General features: G+C 46.0%; 1 protein-coding gene across 7 annotated transcripts in view; it reads left to right on the top strand.

Moving 5' to 3' along the window:
- Positions 1 to 8426: 8426 nt before the first annotated feature.
- Ube2f (ubiquitin conjugating enzyme E2 F (putative)) overlaps positions 8427 to 18854 on the top strand; it is a 44870-nt gene continuing 34442 nt past the window's right edge. For 2 of the 7 annotated variants that reach the window (XM_050163056.1, XM_050163049.1), the window contains exons 1-2: positions 8427 to 8553; positions 13663 to 13796. In XM_050163056.1, the coding sequence (XP_050019013.1) occupies positions 13679 to 13796 (118 nt within the window). In that variant the 5' untranslated portion in view covers positions 8427 to 8553; positions 13663 to 13678. Of the gene's footprint in view, positions 8554 to 8750; positions 8868 to 10347; positions 10363 to 11380; positions 11557 to 13662; positions 13797 to 18854 lie in introns of those variants that run through there. The other 5 variants (XM_050163055.1, XM_050163052.1, XM_050163053.1 and 2 more) reach the window with 5 other exon arrangements.

Here is an 18854-nt window from a genome sequence, read left to right as displayed (position 1 = left end):
TCTCTCTCTCTCTCTCTCTCTCTCTCTCTCTCTCTCTCTCTCTCTCTCTCTGCCCCCCTTCTCCCTTCCCCCTTCATAACCCTCTAAATAAATATTCAACCTCACCCTGCATGTCGTGTCTATCCATGTCTCTGTCTCCTGCCTGCCTGCCATGTGTCTCCCTGCCTGGGACCAGCCACTGCTCGGGGACCAGCAGCCGTCTCTGCCTGGGACTGGCTGCTCCCAGGGTCCACTGCCTGCTGCCACATGGCCCGCCACCACCATTTGGGACCTACAGCATTTCTGCTGCCTACTGCTGCTGGGGATCTTGTAGCATTTTTTAAAAAATTATAAAATAAGCTACTCCATGTATGGTGCTTTGGGCCTCCTTGCCTTGGCAACTGAATACAGCACACTTCTAAGTGTTTTCTCACCATCCAAGACTTAGCTCTACCTAAACAGGATATTTTTACACAAAATGCCATCATGCTATCCATGCTCCTTACCACCTATTTTTCTCCTTTTGTAAACTATTGATGCTTAGATGTGGGTGCATGTGAATATACATGTACGTATATACGGGGTTGTTCCCTGTAGGTCTCATGGCCAGCAGCAAAACTGTCAGAGACCAGTTTTGACAAGAATAGTTTTGACAAGAATACCACTCACCAGAGTAGGGGCATGGGGATTAGAAAAATAAGTAAAGAGAATAAAGACACAAGTGAAAATAATAAAATAGAAACATAGGACTGTACCGGAAGGGAGTTCCAGTGAGTACTGAATCACCCACATTTAGCTTCCATTTGCTTAAAATATCCCTGACCCCAAAAGGTAGGAGTAAGATAAAAACTATATTAACATGATACAAGGAAATGAGCAGACCAGTTGAAGGATCATGGGCTACATTCTTAGTTAAATATCCTGTTGCCAAAACAAGACAAGTACTGCTCATACCCTAGACCAAAACATTCTGTAGGCAAACCACTTCCTGGGTGGAATCCATCCTTATCTCCCTAAGGAAGTTGGAACTCAGTTGGATCCTTAAGATTTTTGTGTGAGGTAGAAACAGATCTACTTCTCAAAACCTGAAGTACAAGGTCCTGATATTAGCCACACTTGTTGACAATAACCTTGGGAGGGCAGAACTCTCTGACTTAAATCAAGGTGGAAGCTTTGTTTGAGGTTCGTTCACACAGACAATAACCTTGAAGGAACAGAAGTAACTTCCAACTCTCTGACCATTAGTCAAGAGAGAATAGGCTCACATTTTGGGCCCTTTTTTGTTTTGTGTCACATTGTCACACAAAATAATGCAGAAAGGAAAACTGGCTTCAGCCCAACTTAGCCAGGCTGGACCAAACTTCAGGAGTCTGATGCCATGTGGTTTGTTGTCAGTGTATCTAAATACAGTACAATTTGGAAAAAAAGTTTCCAGGCAGCAATTGTTCTAATTCCAGGTGCACAAGAAAGGTCAATATGCTACTACATAGAAAATCATTTGCAAAGTGCATGTGACCATGAAGTTGGGTTCTACAGCTTGAAGGCCTGGGATCTGGTGTGGTCTCTGACCTAGATGCTATAAAGTCCATGTGGCATCTCCCCTAAGGATGGGTTCTATTTACTGGGAGCTAAAGACTCTCTGGAGAAGGACAGTCTGGAATAAACATTCTGGGGGATTTGGGTGAGGTCTGGCCTCCACAGAGAGCAAAGGTCACTTAAATTTGTTTAATAAAATACTGATTGGTCAGTAGCCAGACAGAAAGTATAGATGGGGTGACCAAACTAAGGATGATGGGAAGAAGGGTGTCATTAGGAGTCCCCAGACAGACAGACACAGAGGGAGCAAGAAATGAACATGCTAATAAAGAGCTTAAATAAAGGAATATGAGTTAATATTAAAATGTAAGAGCTAGCTGAGTGGTGGTGGTACATGCCTTTAATCCCAGCACTTGAGAGGCAGAGACAGGCAGATGTCTGTGAGTTCAAGGCCAGCCTGGTTTACAGAGCTGGTGCCAGTACAGACTCCAAAGCCACACAAAGAAACCCTGTCTCGAAAAACCAAAAAAAGGGGGGGGGTAAGAGCTAGTTAGTAATAAGCCTGAACTATTGACTGAGCATTTATAAATAATATTAAGCCTCTGTGTTGGTTATTTGGGAACTGGCAGGCAGGAGAGTATCTTCTGCCTACAATTAACAACATCCACATCCAGCTTTCTGGGTGGAATGCAGGTATTTTGTTTCCTCCATTGAGGAGACACCCAGTGTGTATTTAACATTCCTGATTTCCCTGGTGCTTATCTGTGAGCCCAAGAGCCTCCTGCCCTCGCTATGTTTCACCCCTGGGGAAGCCAGAGAAAACACTGGGTGTCAGCATTCCTCAGGGACTGTCTCTTTTTGTTTGTTTGTTTTTCAGTATCTTTCACTGACCTGGAATTTAGCAAAATAGGTTAAGCTGGCAGCCAGTGAATCTGAAGGAGCCCTCTACCTCTGCCTCCCCAATGATAGGATATTATGCATGAGTGGGTGCTAGCATGTGTGGCTCTTTTTTTTTTTTTTTTTTTTAAATAGATTCTGAGATTGAACTTTTGCCCTCATGCTGGCAAGGCAAACACTTTACCAACTGAGCGATCTCTCCGGCCTTCCATCTTTTTTTTCTTAATGAGACAGAGTATCTGTATATGTAGCCCGTGGTAACCTTAAACAACAACCTAATGCCTCCGCCTTCCAAGTACTGGGATTACAGGTAAACGTCACAGCACTGAAATTCTACTTCTTGTTGTTGTTGTTGCTGCCGTTGCTGCTGCTTCGAGACATTGTTTCTCTGTGTATCCTGGGCTGTCTTGGAATTCGCTTTGTAGACCAGGCTGGACTCAAGCCACAGAGGTTGGCCACCTGCCTCTGCCTCCCAAGTGCTGGGATTAAAGGTGTATACCATTAAAGGTGGGGCATGAAATTCTGCTTCTTTGTCACGAGAACTGTGCTCTGCTCCAGGTTAAAGATTGGCCTTTTTTTTTTTTCCATAACAAGCCTTTTTTTTTTCTTGACAAGATTTTGCTGTAGTTTCCCTAGAACTAGCTCCTGTAGACCAGGCTGGCCTCAAACTCACAGAGATCCGCCTGCCTCTGCTTCCCAAGAGCTAGGATTAAAGGCATGTGCCACCACTGCCCGGCTCCTTTTTTGATTTGTTTTGAACCCAGAGCCTCTTCCAAGCTAGGCGAAGGACCCTACCAGTGAGCTATACTCTCAGCTCGGTCACACTTTTTGTTTTTTTTCTGAGGTCAGACTGGTCTGGAACTCACAGAGGTCCTCCTGCCTCTGCCTTTGAATGCTGGGATAACGGTGTGTGCTACCAGTGCTGTTTAAAATGAACCCTAAGTGTCTTTATGAAGACAATATAAATAAAACAGTTTAAAAGAATGCAACTTTGGTTCCTAGAACCCATGTCAGCCCCAATTGTCTGTAACTCCAGTTCCAGGAAGTTGGAGATTGGCTGCCTCCGGCCTCCATGGGCACCTGAACTCTTGTGAAGATACCCATATATACACCTATGGAACTGGGGGTTTCTCTCTGACCAGCTAGCTCCCTAATAACCACTCTAAGACTTAATATTAATTATAAATGTTTGGCTGATGGCTTAGGCCTATTACTAGCTAGCTATTACATTTAAATTAACCCATTTCTATTAATCTAAGTATTTCCACATGGCTGTGGCATTACCTGTCTGCTGACATACTGTTCCTTGAGTGGCCAGATGGTGTCTCTCAGGCTCCACCCTTCTTCTCCTGTGTCTCTGCTTGGATTTCCTGCCTGCCTCTATCTTGCCTTGCCATAGGCCAAAGCAGCTTTATTGATCAACCAATGAGAGCAACACATATTCATAGCATACAAAAAAAAAATCCCACAACACACCAACATATAACAAATATTAGAAATAATTTTTTAATGAAAAGAGAAAATTCACCCCAAATGTCCCTGCTCTACACAAAAACTGAATTCATTTTTGCTCATTTTCTTCTGGTCTCTGATTTGCATTTGTCTTTTTTAAGCTCTAGTCATTGTATGCAGTTTGAACGGTGCTGTTTCATTTAATAAGCAAGTCCGTGGCTCCACACAGTCTGCATAACGATCGAGGCGCATGGCTCAGCAGTACTACCACAAGGAAACTTGAGGTGGCTTAGTTAACTATTCCCAGTGCTCCACGAGGCAGCTTCCAAGTTTTCAGCATTACACAGTGTGCACCTTCCCACCAGGGCTGTCCCTGTCATCGGACTACTTCCTCAGCATAGGAGTGAAATCACTGGACCAAAATTTCAAAGGGTGTGGGTGTGTGTGTATTGTGTATGTATGTGTGTGCATTGTGGATATGTATATGTAAGTGTGGATTGTATGTGTTGTATGTGTGTATTGTGTGTATGTGTTGTGGGTATATGTGTGTATTGCATGTATGTGTATATATGTATGTGTGTTGTATATGTATGTGAGTATTGTGTGTGTTGTATATGTGTATTGTGTGTATGTGTTGTGGGTGTATGTGTGTGTTGTATGTGTGTATTGTGTGTGTTGTATGTGTGTATTGTATGTATGTGTTGTGGATGTATGTGTGTATATTGTATATATGTGTGTTGTATATGTGTATACATGTATGTGTTATATGTGTACTTGTGCGTGTGTGCATGGCTTGCATGTGGAAGTCAGAACAACTTTCCGAAGTGAGCACTTTCCTCTCCCCATGGGTCCTGGTAATCAAATTCAGGTCATCGTGCTTGGTGGCAAGCACCTTCAGTTATGGAACCATTTCATCCTCCCTTTTAAAATTTGGACTTTTTTTTTTAATGTGTTTTGTGTCGGTTCATGTGCACGCCATGGGTTGAAGACAACTTGCAGTGGTCAGCTCTCTCCTTCCTCCATTTGGGCTCCAGGTACTGAACTGGGTCACCAGGTTTGGTGGCAAGTGCTCATTCCTGCTGAGTCATCTTTCCGGTCCCTCCCTTGCTCTCTGGCAGACATTTTGTTTGAGCTTCAGGAAGCTGAGTAGCAATCTCCTAAGGGACTGGACAGAGTCTCCTGCTGCTCACGCGTGCTCTAAGAGAGGGCCCCTCCTCCTCATGGATGCCACCTGCGTGGTACTCCATTCTGAGTCAATTGACTTGTGACTGTCAGAGTCACTCCACCTGGGCTGTCACTTCTTTCCCCATCTGCAGTGACAACAGAAAGTCCTTTATGGACTATGTGAGGGAGTTTCACATACTCGGGACCAGGGATGGGCGTTCATGTTCCTCTTTTGTTCACTGAAGTGTTTGTCTCCCACCTCAACCCCAATGACCCTGCCTCCAAAGGAAACCCAAAGCAAAGTCCCATTCTGATAGAGAAGACACAATTCAGGCCACAGCAACAGAGTCAAGTTCCTTCTGAGGCTCAAGAAACTCTGGTTTAGCTTTCAGAGGCTACCTGCACTCCCCTTAAACTGCCACCACTGTTGTATCTTCATATCACCTCCCCACCCCCACCCCCGTCGCACTGACTGACCACTCACCTGCCTCACACAAGAACCCTCGAGGTGACATTGGACCCACTTGGATAAGTCAAGACAAACACTTAGAGAAACACAACACACGTATATACACATACAGCATACACACATCACACACAACAAATATACATGAGAGAGGTTCATTCTATAAGTTCTGCTACTCTAGAGAACCCTGACTAACAGTCATGCAGAGATTTGCCAGCTCCATCCAGAGCCTGGTCTGATATGCAACCTGAGAGGAGCAAGAACCTCTGCGCAAGCTATCGTCTCTTCCAGCACTCATGAAAAGGTATCCTTTGTCCTTTAAGGTACATGATGACATTCTCAGTCCCAGCATGTTCAAAACATCATCCTGACTCAGTCTGTGTCCAAGAAAGAGTCCTTTGTCCCTTTTCTTGCTGTTGGCATTAGCAGCCTGTCTAGGACAGCATGCCAGAGAAAGATGAGCTGGATTCATATTCCTGTTCTGCCGCGCTGTGCAACTATGTAACTCTGCTTCTGGTCTCTTCCAAGCTGGAGCTGACAGAATTCTGTTCACTAGGATTGCTGTGGGCACCTGTATAAACTAACAACACAGTAGGCTCCTGGTAAGTCTTCAGGGACTCATGAGCTAGAAGTGACTCACTTCCTTGCACTATAGAGGCTCAGGTCTATTGGTGAGACGCTGGTTCAAGCCACTCCAGTCTTGTCTGCCTTTGTACATGTTCATGCAGCGCTTGCTCAACAAGTGGGTTCTGAACACCTGGCACAGGCCCCAGATGTATCTGAGTTCAGTCAGGGAAATAGGTAAATACATCTACAGTAGAATACCAGGAAGGAGGAAGTGCAGGGCTCAGAAAAGGTGGGGCGATTAAGGAGGGGGACAGGAGTTAGCTGAGCAAGGAACGGATGTTACTTCTCTTGAAGAAAACCACCACCTGGCGTGTTTTTGTTTTTGTTTTTTAATTTATTTTGAAACAGAGTTTCTCTGTAGCCTTAGCTGTCTTGGAACTCTAGACGAGACTGGCCTCGAACTCACATATCTGCCTGTTAGGATTCAGACATTAGGCTGGCCGGCCTTGTCACCTGGCAGGATGCACTCAGGCAGTACCCTGGCCAGTCCAGGGTCCTAAGGCTGCTATGTCCCTAAGAAGTCTGTATGCAGGTGCAAAAGGTCCCTTTAAGAGATAAACTCCAAGCCGGGCGATGGTGGCGCATGCCTTTAATCCCAGCACTCGGGAGGCAGAGGCAGAGACAGGGGGATCTCTGTGAGTCCTGTCTCGAAACCTGACCACCCCCACCCCCCAAAAAAAGAGAGACAAGTGTTTAATTGGGGGCCTTCACCCCAGCCCCTGGCATCCGTTTTTTGTTGGGTGGAAAACTCTATTCCAAGTCTCCTCCCCTGGGAGTGGCCACAGTCCAGACTCCACCTCCAAGAAAGCATGCCAAAAAGTGATCCCTCCCCAGGGAGGGTCAAAACCACTCCCACAGGCTATTTAAACTGCCCCCCAGGGCGTGAACACGTGGTCTTCTGTTTTTCTGTGGTCTTCCCGTTCTCAGTTCATTTTCGGGACGGGGCATCCGGGAGTGCTGGCACCCATTAAACCTGGACATCTTCTAATTTGGTCTGATTGGGATTATTGCATTGGCAGAGAGGGTTGTCGGCCAAGGAAAAATACTTAACAAGCTTCACCTGTCCCCGCTTTCTTCCCTCTTTTTCTGAAGAGGCAAGCAGGTCTCTATCTCTCTCTTTTCTTCCCTTTACCCTTTACTCGATAAACTCCTCACTTAAGCTCTGTCTGCAGACCGTGAGGCCTCTGGCTCTCAACCTGCCAAGGTCTCTTGCTCTCAGAATCGCCTGGGCTCTCAGTGGTCGTGGTTTGAACCCACCCGTGGCTTGGTCCATTTCGCCCAGGAATCATTACATCGCCTGCCTCTACCTCCTGAGTGCAGTGATTAAAGGTATGTGCCACCACCTACCATTGCCCAATATCCACGGGTCTGGCGCAGATTTTTGTTTGATTGAGGTTGGCTGTCCTGGAACTATGTAGACCAGGCCTTTCTCTGTCCTAGAGGACTGAGATTTAAGCCGGCCTGGAGCATTTTTTTGTTTTGTTTTGTTTTTGTTTTTCGAGACAGGGTTTCTCTGTGGCTTTGGAGCCTGTCCTGGAACTAGCTCTTGGAGACCAGGCTGGTCTCGAACTCACAGAGATCCTCCTGCCTCTGCCTCCCGAGTGCTGGGATTAAAGGCGTGCGCCACCACCGCCCGGCTTTAAGCATATTTTTTAAAGATTTATTTATTTTTATATACATTGGTGTATTACCTGCTTGTGTGTCAGTGTGAAGGTGTCCTCAGATTCTCTGGAGCTGGAGTTATAGACAGTTGTGAGCTGCCATGTGGGTGCTGGGTATTGAACCTGGGTCCTTTGGAAGAATAGCCAGTGCTCTTAACTGCTGAGCCATCTCTCCAGCCCCTGAAGCATATTTTTACAGCATCAAATAAATGACATTTTAAAAAATTAGGAGCAGGAAGAGTGCCGCTAAGTCCATTGGCCACGTGGTGTAATCTACACCTCTAACTACCCGCAAGCCCTAGTGCATGCAGCAGGCAGGTCGGGTCATTTACATTCCGTCACGGTTCAGGGAATAGGCGCCGCGCACTAGTACTTCTGACCCTCAAGTGCCCAAATGAATGGAAACAATCCGGTTGGCCGCGCGCCAGACCTGGGACACAGACACTGGCACCGTGACCAATCAGGGAAGAGCTTGGACCTCTTTTGGCCCGCCCTCAGGTCGTGCCCCCCGCCAATGAGCGACGGCCGCCCCGTCTGGCCCGCGCGCTCGCACGGCTGTCTGCGCATGGGGCTGCCAATAAAGTTCTCCGCGGCTTTGAATTTTTTTTTTCTTAAAGAGCCCGCTACGGTCACGGCGCAGGCCCCGCCCCGCCACTTCCGGTGCCGCCGCCGGGAGCCGGTGCGGCTGTGAAGGCTGGAGCTTCTTGCTGCCGCCGCTCGTCGGGCATGGTGTTGGATGCCGGCCCGCCTCGCCTGACTCGCGGTGCTCAGGTGAGCCGGTCGCGCGGGCAGAGCTGCGACCGCGGCTCCTCTCGTCGGGCGCCGGGCGGGGGCCGCGAGGTCGGCGGCTGACGGGAAGCTCTGGGCGGGCAGCGAGCCCCCGCGGCTCTGTGGGCCGGGCCGAGGCGGACCCCGTGCCGCCGCCGGCAAGGTCACGGTGCGGAACTCGGACCCCACTGGGAGCCCGAGGCCGCGCCGGGCAGGCCGCTGCTCCTGGGAGGCGGACGCGGCTGGCGACCGCGGCAGCGGGGAGGAGGGGCGGCCGGTCCCGCCTGGTTCGGTTCGGTCCTTGACCCGGTTCCGCGGTGTGTTGTCTCGGGTGTGGCCTTCTCTCTGGCAGGCTCAGTTTCCTCTGTCTCGGGTGGGCACTGGACCCGCCCATCGGCCCTGCCGGTGGGTCAGAGTGGCCAGAGAGGGCTTCGCTTGGCCTGTAGGTAGAAATTGGCTCTCCATGAGTACCTTGGTAGGGCTAGATGGTAAAGGGAAGGAGGGCATCCCACTGTCAGGTTAAGCAGAGGTTCCAGAAATGAGCAGGGTGGTGCTATACAGTGAGGCGGCTGGTGGGCCTGCTGCCCCGGCTTTCTAGCTGGTGCGGCAGGAGCTTGGCAGTGGGAGAGAGACTCGGTGAAAATGAAGAGCGCTACTAGTGATGGGGGACAGGAACCTCACCTGGCCGGAACTACCAGGCATTCGGTATCCGAGATCAGAGATGGGCTCCAGAGGTGCTCAGTCAATAAACCTGGTAGGCGAGAGACCCCTGGGCACTGGCATGCTATGCTGTACGGTACTGGGTTGTGGATCTTTTGATCTCCTCGTCTGTCCTTAGGCTGCGGAGGTTAAATAAGTGTCCTAGTGACCTGTAGTTCTCACTTAAATGCCTGCATTGGGACTTGGATTGGAACGGTCAGTGAGGAGTTAGTCTCACCTTGAGCTGACTAGCCCCGCGCAGGTGACAGTGGCCCGATTTCACCAGAGCACACGCGAATGCTGAGTAAACAGGACTTGATGAGACTGGTAAATAACAGGCTGGAGTCTTCTTTGGTGAAGAGCCTGAAAGCCGGTCCCACCCAGAGGAGGAACTAACCAGGCCCATTACAACTTGTGGAATTTGGAGACCGAGCACGCTGTTCAGAATAGCTGGTCTGTTCCCAGAATACTGCCTTAGTCACAGTGGGATTTTTCGAGAAACGGGAAGTTTGGGTAAAACTCGGGTTTTACCCAGAGGTACGACGTATTGAGGAGAGAAAGAATTCTGGGGCCACTGCAGGTAGTCTGCCAGCCTTTAGGTGGTGTGAGTGATTATTCTTGTTTTAACTTTCTGATTATGGGAAGATTTCTGAATTGAGCCTGGTTCTCCCTGTGGCATGTGAAAGTGATACAGATGCTAGAAAAATTGGTGGCGGCTCTAGTCTTTTGGGCCTTAGACTATCAGAAAGCACGTGTTTTCTACCCTTCACGGCCTTGGCACGTGTTTTATTATAAGTGCGGTGACTGAGGATTACACCTTGCAGAGCAGATCATACCCACCCTCTGCCTCAGAGAAGCGTCAAGCACGGTAGCCCTGTGTTGAAGGCCTGCCTCTTGCCAGGCCTCTGAGCAGTGCAGCTCCTCCATGTGGGGTGGCTTGTGCCCTGGCTTCATTTTCCACAAGTCTCTTGTGACCACTAGGGGACTGCCTACTAAACTATTGATCACTGCTTTTAGTTTTCCCCTTTCACCGTTGGCCTTACTGACACACCGGAGGTGAGGATCTGCTGATCCACATAGGGTGCTTCCCGCACCCCTCCCTGACCCCCAGGGGTAGGTAGGCCTATAATCCTGACATTGTCAGGGACCCCTAATGTCCCCAGGGCTGAGCACATAGCTGTAGTTATTTCACTTGTATTTTAATAACTAAAGCTTGCCTGAAGATCAGAGAGTAAAACAGCTACATTGGCCAGCCTTACAGATCAGGGTGGTAGCGCCCACCTTTAGTCCCAGAAGCCACACTAGTTTGTCATAGAAACCTGGCGGTACATTCCTTTCATCCCAGTGGTGCACGCCTTTAATCCCAGCCCTAGAGAGAAATATAAGATGGGAGGAGACAGCTCACAAACACAGGCTCTTTTTGAGATTTCTGGAGGCAGGATTGCCATTTTCAGACTGAAGTCAAGGTTAGACCCAGTGGGTGGCTGTTTTGCTTTTCTGACCTTCAGATTGAACCCCAATTTCTGAGTTTTTATTAAGACAAAAGGGTGTCTTTTAATAAATTAGACTTGCCTGAGGATCAGAAAAGTAAACCACAGTGGCGAGCCTTACTGATCAGACAGCAGTGGTATACACCTTTAATCCCAGTAGCCACACTAGTTTGCCACAGAAACCAGGCGATAGTGGTACACACCTTTAATCCCAGGGTCATAAAACGGGAGGAGACAGCTCTCAGGCTCAGTCTCATTCTGAGATTCCTGGAGGTAGAAAAACCATTTTCTGACTAAGGCTGAGGTAAATAAGAGTCAATGGCCAGCTGCTTTGCTTTTCTGGTTTTCAGGTTGAACCCTAGTTTCTTTCTCTTGAGTTATTATTAATCTTGCTTCACATAGTGGTAGAGTTGGACTTGGCTAGGGTGGCGAACACTATCTCATGACCCTATTTAAGAAATTCCTGACAAGTTCATTCCAACTGGGGGCCAAGGCAGCAAAGCATTGCTATGTTCAGCTGTTTGGTAGCTTGTGGGCTGAATGAAGCCTCCCTGGGGGAAGTGACTTAGCGGTTGAGCTCTATGCCTGAAGTAAAAACTTGAAGATGCCTGTGTTCATAGTAGGCTCATCTCTTCATGTAGATAACCCCGAGGAGAAGGCATTATAGAGTGGGGCTGAAGAAACAGGTGCTAATGTGCTTTCAGATGTCTGCCGGCTCTGTTGAGGTGTGGCTGAACTGCCCCTTCACTTCATGATTGATCAGTGTGTAAACCTGACACCATGTCCACACTTAGCACATCTTCCGGAGGTTACCGTGGTGAGTGCTTGTAGCTTAGTGACTTGGTCACTCACCCTCTGTTGCGGCCACCCCCGTCCCGCAAGGATGACGCGACCACCGGAGCTCTTCTCACTGCAGTTTATTCCAGGACTTTATTCACTTTCTCTTTTCCCCTCTTTCTCTTTCCCCTTTCTCCGGGCAAAACTCTCCCAGCCCTTAAGTAGGCCTGGGCTGCCAATCCCGGATTGCCAGGTGGGCATTGCCCATAGGCCCACGCATATGCAAGCAGCTGATGATCATTGCGTGATCAGGCATAAGTCAGACTTTAGCCATAGGAGTTGATTATACATCTCCATCAGGTGTGGCTCTATGCTGCTCGCTACAACCCTCCACACCTGTTGTTCCAGGGTCCATGTGGGCATGCACCTGTGCAAGGGGGGGGGGCGGGTAGGGGGAGATAGAGTGAGAACGAGCAACCTTGTGTTAGGAATCTTTCCCAGATTTCAATGCTATGAGTTTATCCATACTAACATGCAATACAAGAATTGTTTGGTGCATTTAGACAAATATTACTTTTTGTTTTAGTATTTTTATTTATTTTGCTTGTTGGTACATAATATCCCTTTGTAGCTCAGGCTAACCTCCAACTGATAATCTTCCTGCCTCAACCTCCCAAATAGTGTTGTTATAGGAATGTGCCCCATACCCAGTGTGACCAGTCCTCACTATGGCAGGGCATGTACAGTTTGGAAGATCGTATTCACTGTCTTGTTTTTGTGATATGTGGTACAAAATGCATTCTGACCATCACTAGGGATACACAAAAGATGGCATGAGAAACTAGGCAAAAGACCTGGGTTTGAGTTTTTTTTTTTTGTTTTTTGTTTTTTTGAAATACCAGAGAAGAGATGAACATCCTTTTTTTCAGGGTCTTAGCTTTTCGTCTGGAAAATTTTAGATCCTTTTTGATAGAAAAATTATCAAACCAGTATTGAAAAGAAGTAATTTTAAAATAAGAAAGGAAGTTAGGCAAATTGAACTGTTTACTTAGTCTTGCTAGAGTCCCTCTCTGTATGAGGAATTCTGACTGATGGAAGTGTGTGATAGAAACAGAAGGCAGGGGGCTGAGAGATGGCTCAGTGATTAAGAGCATTGCCTGCTCTTCCAAAGGTCCTGAGTTCAATTCCCAGCAACCACATGGTGGCTCACAACCATCTGTAAAGAGGTCTGGCGCCCTCTTCTGGCCTTCAGGCATACAGGCAGACTATTGTATACATAATAAATAAATAAATTAAAAAAAAAAGAAACAGAAGGCAGACTCTGGAGGTAGGAATTGCTGACATCTTAGTGTGAATTGTGCTCTGGGTGAAGCCTTCACACAGGTTCAACAGTTAGAACACATAAAGCCTCTTATAGGGAATGCTGATCATGGCAATGGGGAGAGGAGTGCATGGGAAGTGCCTGTACCTTCTGCCCGACAATTCTGTTGCTCCAGTGCTGCTTTTAGAATAAACAACTGAAGGCTTAGGGAGTGGGTGGCAGTTCTTTCATCGCTTATGCAGGCGGTCGAGAGCATTACCTCACCTGCCTTTGGATTTTGCTGTCCTTCCCAGGGAGTTTGCAGCAGGAGAACCTGAAAGTCACAGGGGCTGGAAGCAGCCACTGAAGACAGTCCAGTTTGGGGTATTATAATTTTCACTTCATGTTGACATTGCAAAGCAGTAAATGCAACAGTCCTTTGAAGGCTCTGTACACTTCCCTCTAAGGGAGAAGGAAAGCAAAGCATCAGATGTCACTTCTGCCCTAGAGACTTCTGCTCCCAGGCTACACCTGGATCCCATTGCTTCGGGGACAGTTACTTCATTTGACACAGTGGGGTTAGTGAATGAGTGCCAGCTGGGAAGCTTGGAGATGGGTGGGGCTAGATTGTGACTGAACTCTGTGCCTAGTGAGTATGAAACTCGTGGCTTCCCTAAACTTACAAAGAATCACATGGCTTATTCAGATTTATTGTGAAGGAATCCAGTTTTGTTAATCTGTAGAAATTTTCTGCACATTTTAGAGAAAATAAACCTGTCTATCTTCTGTCTAGTTGTTGTTTGGAGACATGGTCCTTACTTAGCCCTACTCTTGCCTGTCTTCCAGAAGAAAGGTGGCAGTAATGCTAACGCTGGCAAGCAAGCTGAAGCGGGATGATGGTCTCAAAGGATCCCGGACATCTGCCTCCACATCTGACTCTACTCGACGGGTCTCTGTGAGAGACAAGTTGCTTGTAAAAGGTAAATCACCCTTTATGGAAGCTGACTTTATACCCTGTAACAAAGCAAAGCTTGCCCAGAGGCTCTTTGGGGATGGATATAAAGTAGCCTGTTAAATGGAAATATTTCTTTAAAATGATCTGAACATATGAGTATCAGGTATGCTTTTAATCCCAGGACTCTGGAGGAAGAGGCAGGTAGATCTTTGAGTTTAAGGCCAACCTGGTCTATAAAATGAGTTTCAATACAGCCAGAGTTGTATGGAGAGACCCTGTTCCAAAAAAATAAAAATAAAATGAAATTGTTACCTACAGAGGCAGGATTTATACCAGACAAAGGATAGATTGTGATCGCAAGGAGATGGTGTTAGAACTGTGGTGTCTGACACACCAGGAATATTCTTTGTTGGTGTTGCTGCTGTGCTGTGGAAAGAAGAGACAGTAGAAGTTGGCAGGCCTGAGGCATGTGGGCTGCTGTTACTTTCCTCTACTGTCCTCTTTCCTGTGGAATGCACAGCAGTTTCCATCCTGGAACAGGTAATGTCTTGATCCTTTCCTGGTTCATACAGCGCACAGCCTAAGGAGTCTTGTGAAAAGCTGGTGTCTTCACAGAATTCTCATCGTGCACCTGCACACCAACACACACAAGTACTGTATGAACTGGTAATAATGCATATTGTAATTTTGTTATTAGAATTCACAGAATTGTCATTAAAATTGTGTCCTAAGGTTATAGTCGCTGTTCACTCCTGCCCTCCTTGAGCCCACCAGGCATCTTAGAGCATCTTAGGGATAATGTGTCTATGTGTGATTGGGCCCTCACAACCTACCAAGACTCCCACGTGCCCCTGTGCTAATGTGGCTCCTGATGGGGAGAGAGGTCCCCAACTCTGTTCCCAGTGCTAGCCTTCTATTCTAATCTCTGGTGAGTGGGTCAGGGTTCAACTTGCCACATTGCCAAGGTTGTCACAGCCTTTGACAGCATGTGAATCTGCGGGGTAACCTAACAAGGAGTCCTGCTAACAGTCAACTAGGGGGGCAGCTATCTAAGCACACATCGCCTTATGTCTTCTGTTGAAGGGTAAACACCAGTGAGGCTGTTCAGGGAACCTGGATAGTCATCACAAGTATATCAAACAGCCTAAGGGGGCAAGAGGGCCCGTTGAAGCCATAGATAGGCGCTCAGCTTGTTATTTTCTGTGCCCATGTCAAAAGTAGGTGGCATGAAGTCCAGAGCTACATTCTTCACAATACTAGGCCTTTGTTAGAGGAACTGTTTTTTCAGAGTTGTAGCTTGCGTTTTAGAGTGGCTCTAGAACACCTTTGGTGAGTAAGTTAGCTATATCTGTGCTCTCTAGAGGGCCTGAGACCCATGTCCTGGAAATGAAGGGCTCAGCTTCCTATACTTGCTGTAGTCTGAAACTGAAACTCAGTTCTGCTAAGAAGCATGTGTGTCTGACTGGACTGGCTGTTTATCTTAACTTCTTAGGCCGCTATAACAAACCACTGCAGATTGGGTAACATGAGCCACACATTTCTCATAGTTCTAGAGGCTGATTTGATGCCCAAGATCAAGTCTTAGTGAGGTCTTTTTGGTTTGTAAACAAATGGCTCCTTGCTTGTGTCCTCACCCAACAGAGAAATGAAGGAGGTGCCTGGGGAGAATGCTTCTACTGAGGACACTGACCTCATGTGGGAGGTCTGCCAAGACAGCCTAATGACTTCCAAGTGCCACTTCATTAGAGCATAGAGCTTCAGTATATGAAGGGAAAAGGGACACAAATTCAGGCCATAGTATCTTTGGGATTCTTCCTCGGTCACAGGCCACATGAGGAGAAAAGTTCTCAATATCTCAAGATATTCACATACAGCAGGGGCCCTGCAAGTGTGTTTACATGCACCACATGAAGGTAGCAGATCTGGAGGATACAACTAGAGTTTAATGTTGTGAGCTGCCCAATGCAAGAGAAGGTGAGTGTGTGAGGTGTGGGGGCCATTGTGGTAACTGTGAATTTTGTAATCTGGTTATGATCATACTTCCAGGGGACTCTGGTTTGATCCTTACATAGAGAGGAAAAGAATTTAATTTCTCAGAAGGAAGTTATGCAGCCACTGAGTTACGTAAGATGCTAGTTGCCTCCCAGAAATGCTAAGCCACCTAGCAAAAGAGGTGTCGTTACCTTGTTAAAGCACTGTGCAGATTTGAAGGGGTGTTTTATCTTCTGCACTGGCTTAGACAAAGTGCCAGGCGTCTTTATTGAAATCCTATGTCCCAAGGATTCTTTTCCTTTACCTGCTCTGACAGGTGGAACAGAGAATTCCTGATATAGTCAGGAGGCTGTGTTTGGGGCTCTCTTCAGCCCTCTTACTTTCTTGGGTGAGTTACACTGAACATGATGAATATAAGCAGAACTTTTTAAGTTTGTTGATGTCATGTAAAATTAGAACTTTTTACTAAGTTTGTATAATGATATTAGATCATCTTTTTATGGGCAGTGGTCTAAAAGCAGTCTGAATGACTTGACCTCAAGATTTATATATTCAAATCTAAACATTTGGGTGATATTAGGAGAAAAATTATTTTTGGAGGTAATTCATGGAGGTGGAGTTGCTACAAATGGAGATCCTTTCCTACCATTTGCACATACAACAAGAATATACTATCTATGAGGGCCCTGAGCCCTCACCAGATTCAGAATCTGCTGCTGCTTTTGGTCTTGGCAGTCAGCTTTCAGAATTATGAAAAATAAGTGTCTGTTTACAAACCACCCACGCATAAGATATTTTTGTTATAAAACAGACCAAGAGTTAGAGAACAACACTAATTTAGGAACCTGGGCCTACTTAGGATTTTTAATAGTACTGGAATGATTGAGGACTGGGGCATCCAGTGTTTTAGAATCCCTATAGCTACTGGATTGTGGGGAAAATATATAGAACTCATATTATTTAAAAAATCGCTAAATCCTTTACACAGCAATCTTTACAGACTAATAATGGACAGCTATTTGAGAAGATCAATGTTATGGAAAGGGATAACATCAATTTGACAAAATTATCTGAAAGGATTTGTGCTGTTGAATTTAATAATCAGAATCTGAAAAGTTATGATAGATTAATGTATAAGATATCTCTCCAGGAAGGTAATATGCACACAATCAAAATTATGTCCAAGGATGAGACATTGTCTTTATTGGACAAGTTTCATACCTTGGAATCCTCAATGGGCATTAGAACAGAACACTGGACAGGAGATTTGGACTCTTAAAAAAGGCAGTAGTAAAAAGATACCCCTGGATGACTTACATAGAGTTTCAACTGCATATTCAGTAATTTCCTCAGAAAGACCATCTGGCACAAAGTACTCTAAGGTAGTCAAAGAATATGCATGGGAACCAATACATATGAGCGATCTAAAAGAAATAACACAAGCAATAGTTTCTTATTGACTACATTCATCTTTTGTCTGGAAAATGGTGAAAAACGTGAGCTTCAAGCACTCAGGCTACCCTAAATGATGAACTTCAGTTAATCTCAGTGGTCCTAGAAGAGGGACCTTGGCTGCTTTGGAAGTGTTACTGGAGAGAAGAGGCAAAATTTTTAGAGCAACAGAGGAAAGCAAAAAGATTTGAGACTTCCCAAGATCAAATTCTTGGTGAGGGTCATTACTCTGATCCTCAGGAACAGGCTCACTATGACAAATGCACCCTGTCCCTATATAGCACAGCAGCTTTAGATGCTTGATACAGGATTCAGTAACTAAGAAAGAGGATTGAGTCATATATTAGGGTTAAACAGGGCCAGAGTGAACCCTTTAGTGACTTCTTACAAAGATTAACTGAGGCTGTACAAGTAGGAATGATAGACCCTGGTGCTAGACGTGTACTAATTGAATCTTTGGCTTTTGAAAATGCCAACTTAGAATGTAAGACGATCCTTCGGCCTTTAAAGGTTATATCTGTACCCATAGATGAATGGATCTTGTATACAATGAATGTTGAACTATTTGACTATAGTATTGAAGCTTGGGTAGGAGAAGCAATTTCCAGTGGTAGTGATGAGGAGACATCAAAATGCCAAATGTTTTAATTGTGGTAGAATGGGATATCTATGAAGGGACTGTAGACAAGGAATTTCTAGAATCATGTCTATAGGAATGGCAAGAATAGGAGGACTTAGCCTTCTGGTATATGTAGGAAGTGTGGCAAAGACTGACATTAGGCTAATAAATGTAGGTTGACAAGAGACAGACAAGACCACCTGATACCACTGGGAAATTCCTTTAGGGGCCTCTTGCAGGCCCCCATGTCAAACAAGGTCCAGTCATTCCCAGCCACTGTGAAAAACATGTCTCACCAGGAAAATTAAACAATCCAGTGCCTGCTGTAAAAAAAAAACATACTGTTTAGATGATAGAATAGACATGGAGGATAAATCAAAAACTCCAGTAGGAAATAAGAAACGCATATTTTGGCAGGCTTCTATAAAATGATCAAAGACCAAAGCTGCTAGTGTGTATAAGTGACACATTGTAATTGAAGGATTACTAGACATGGGTGCAGACATGAGTATCATTACTCCAGAATCTTGGCATCCAGATTGGCCTCTTCAAGAGGCAGATATTCAATTCCTGGGAATTGGAACCCTATCTCAAGTGAAAAAAAAAAAAAAAGCATGAGGTGGGTTAAATACATAGGGCCAGAAGGACAGAAAGGAAGGCTTGAGGCCATATGAAGCTAATATAGCAGTGAATTAATGGGGTCATGACCTATTGCAGCAATGGAATGCCCAGGTTAACATTCCTGCAGTCCCCAAAACTCATATTTCTGGGAAGGATATTATATTATAAACAAAGATCACCAACCATTCAGGCTGTACAAGAACACAAAGCAACTAGCAAACCTTCAGAGGTACTACTGGCCTTGCCTTTAAAATGGTTAACTGAGAAACCCATGTGGGTTAAACAGTGGCCTTTAATGGAAGACAAACTTTAGAACAGCTGGTACAGGAGCAACTAGATGCTTACCATATTATAGAATCAACTAGCCCTTAGAATTCTCCTGTGTTGTTAAAATGAAAT

This window comes from Alexandromys fortis, unplaced genomic scaffold (assembly GCF_014885135.2).
Source record: "Alexandromys fortis isolate MF-2015 unplaced genomic scaffold, M_Fortis_MF-2015_v1.1 scaffold_139, whole genome shotgun sequence".
Classification (NCBI taxonomy): Eukaryota; Metazoa; Chordata; class Mammalia; order Rodentia; family Cricetidae; genus Alexandromys; species Alexandromys fortis.
Note: the sequence above shows the minus strand (reverse complement) of the source record. Positions and strands in the feature narration are given on the sequence as shown.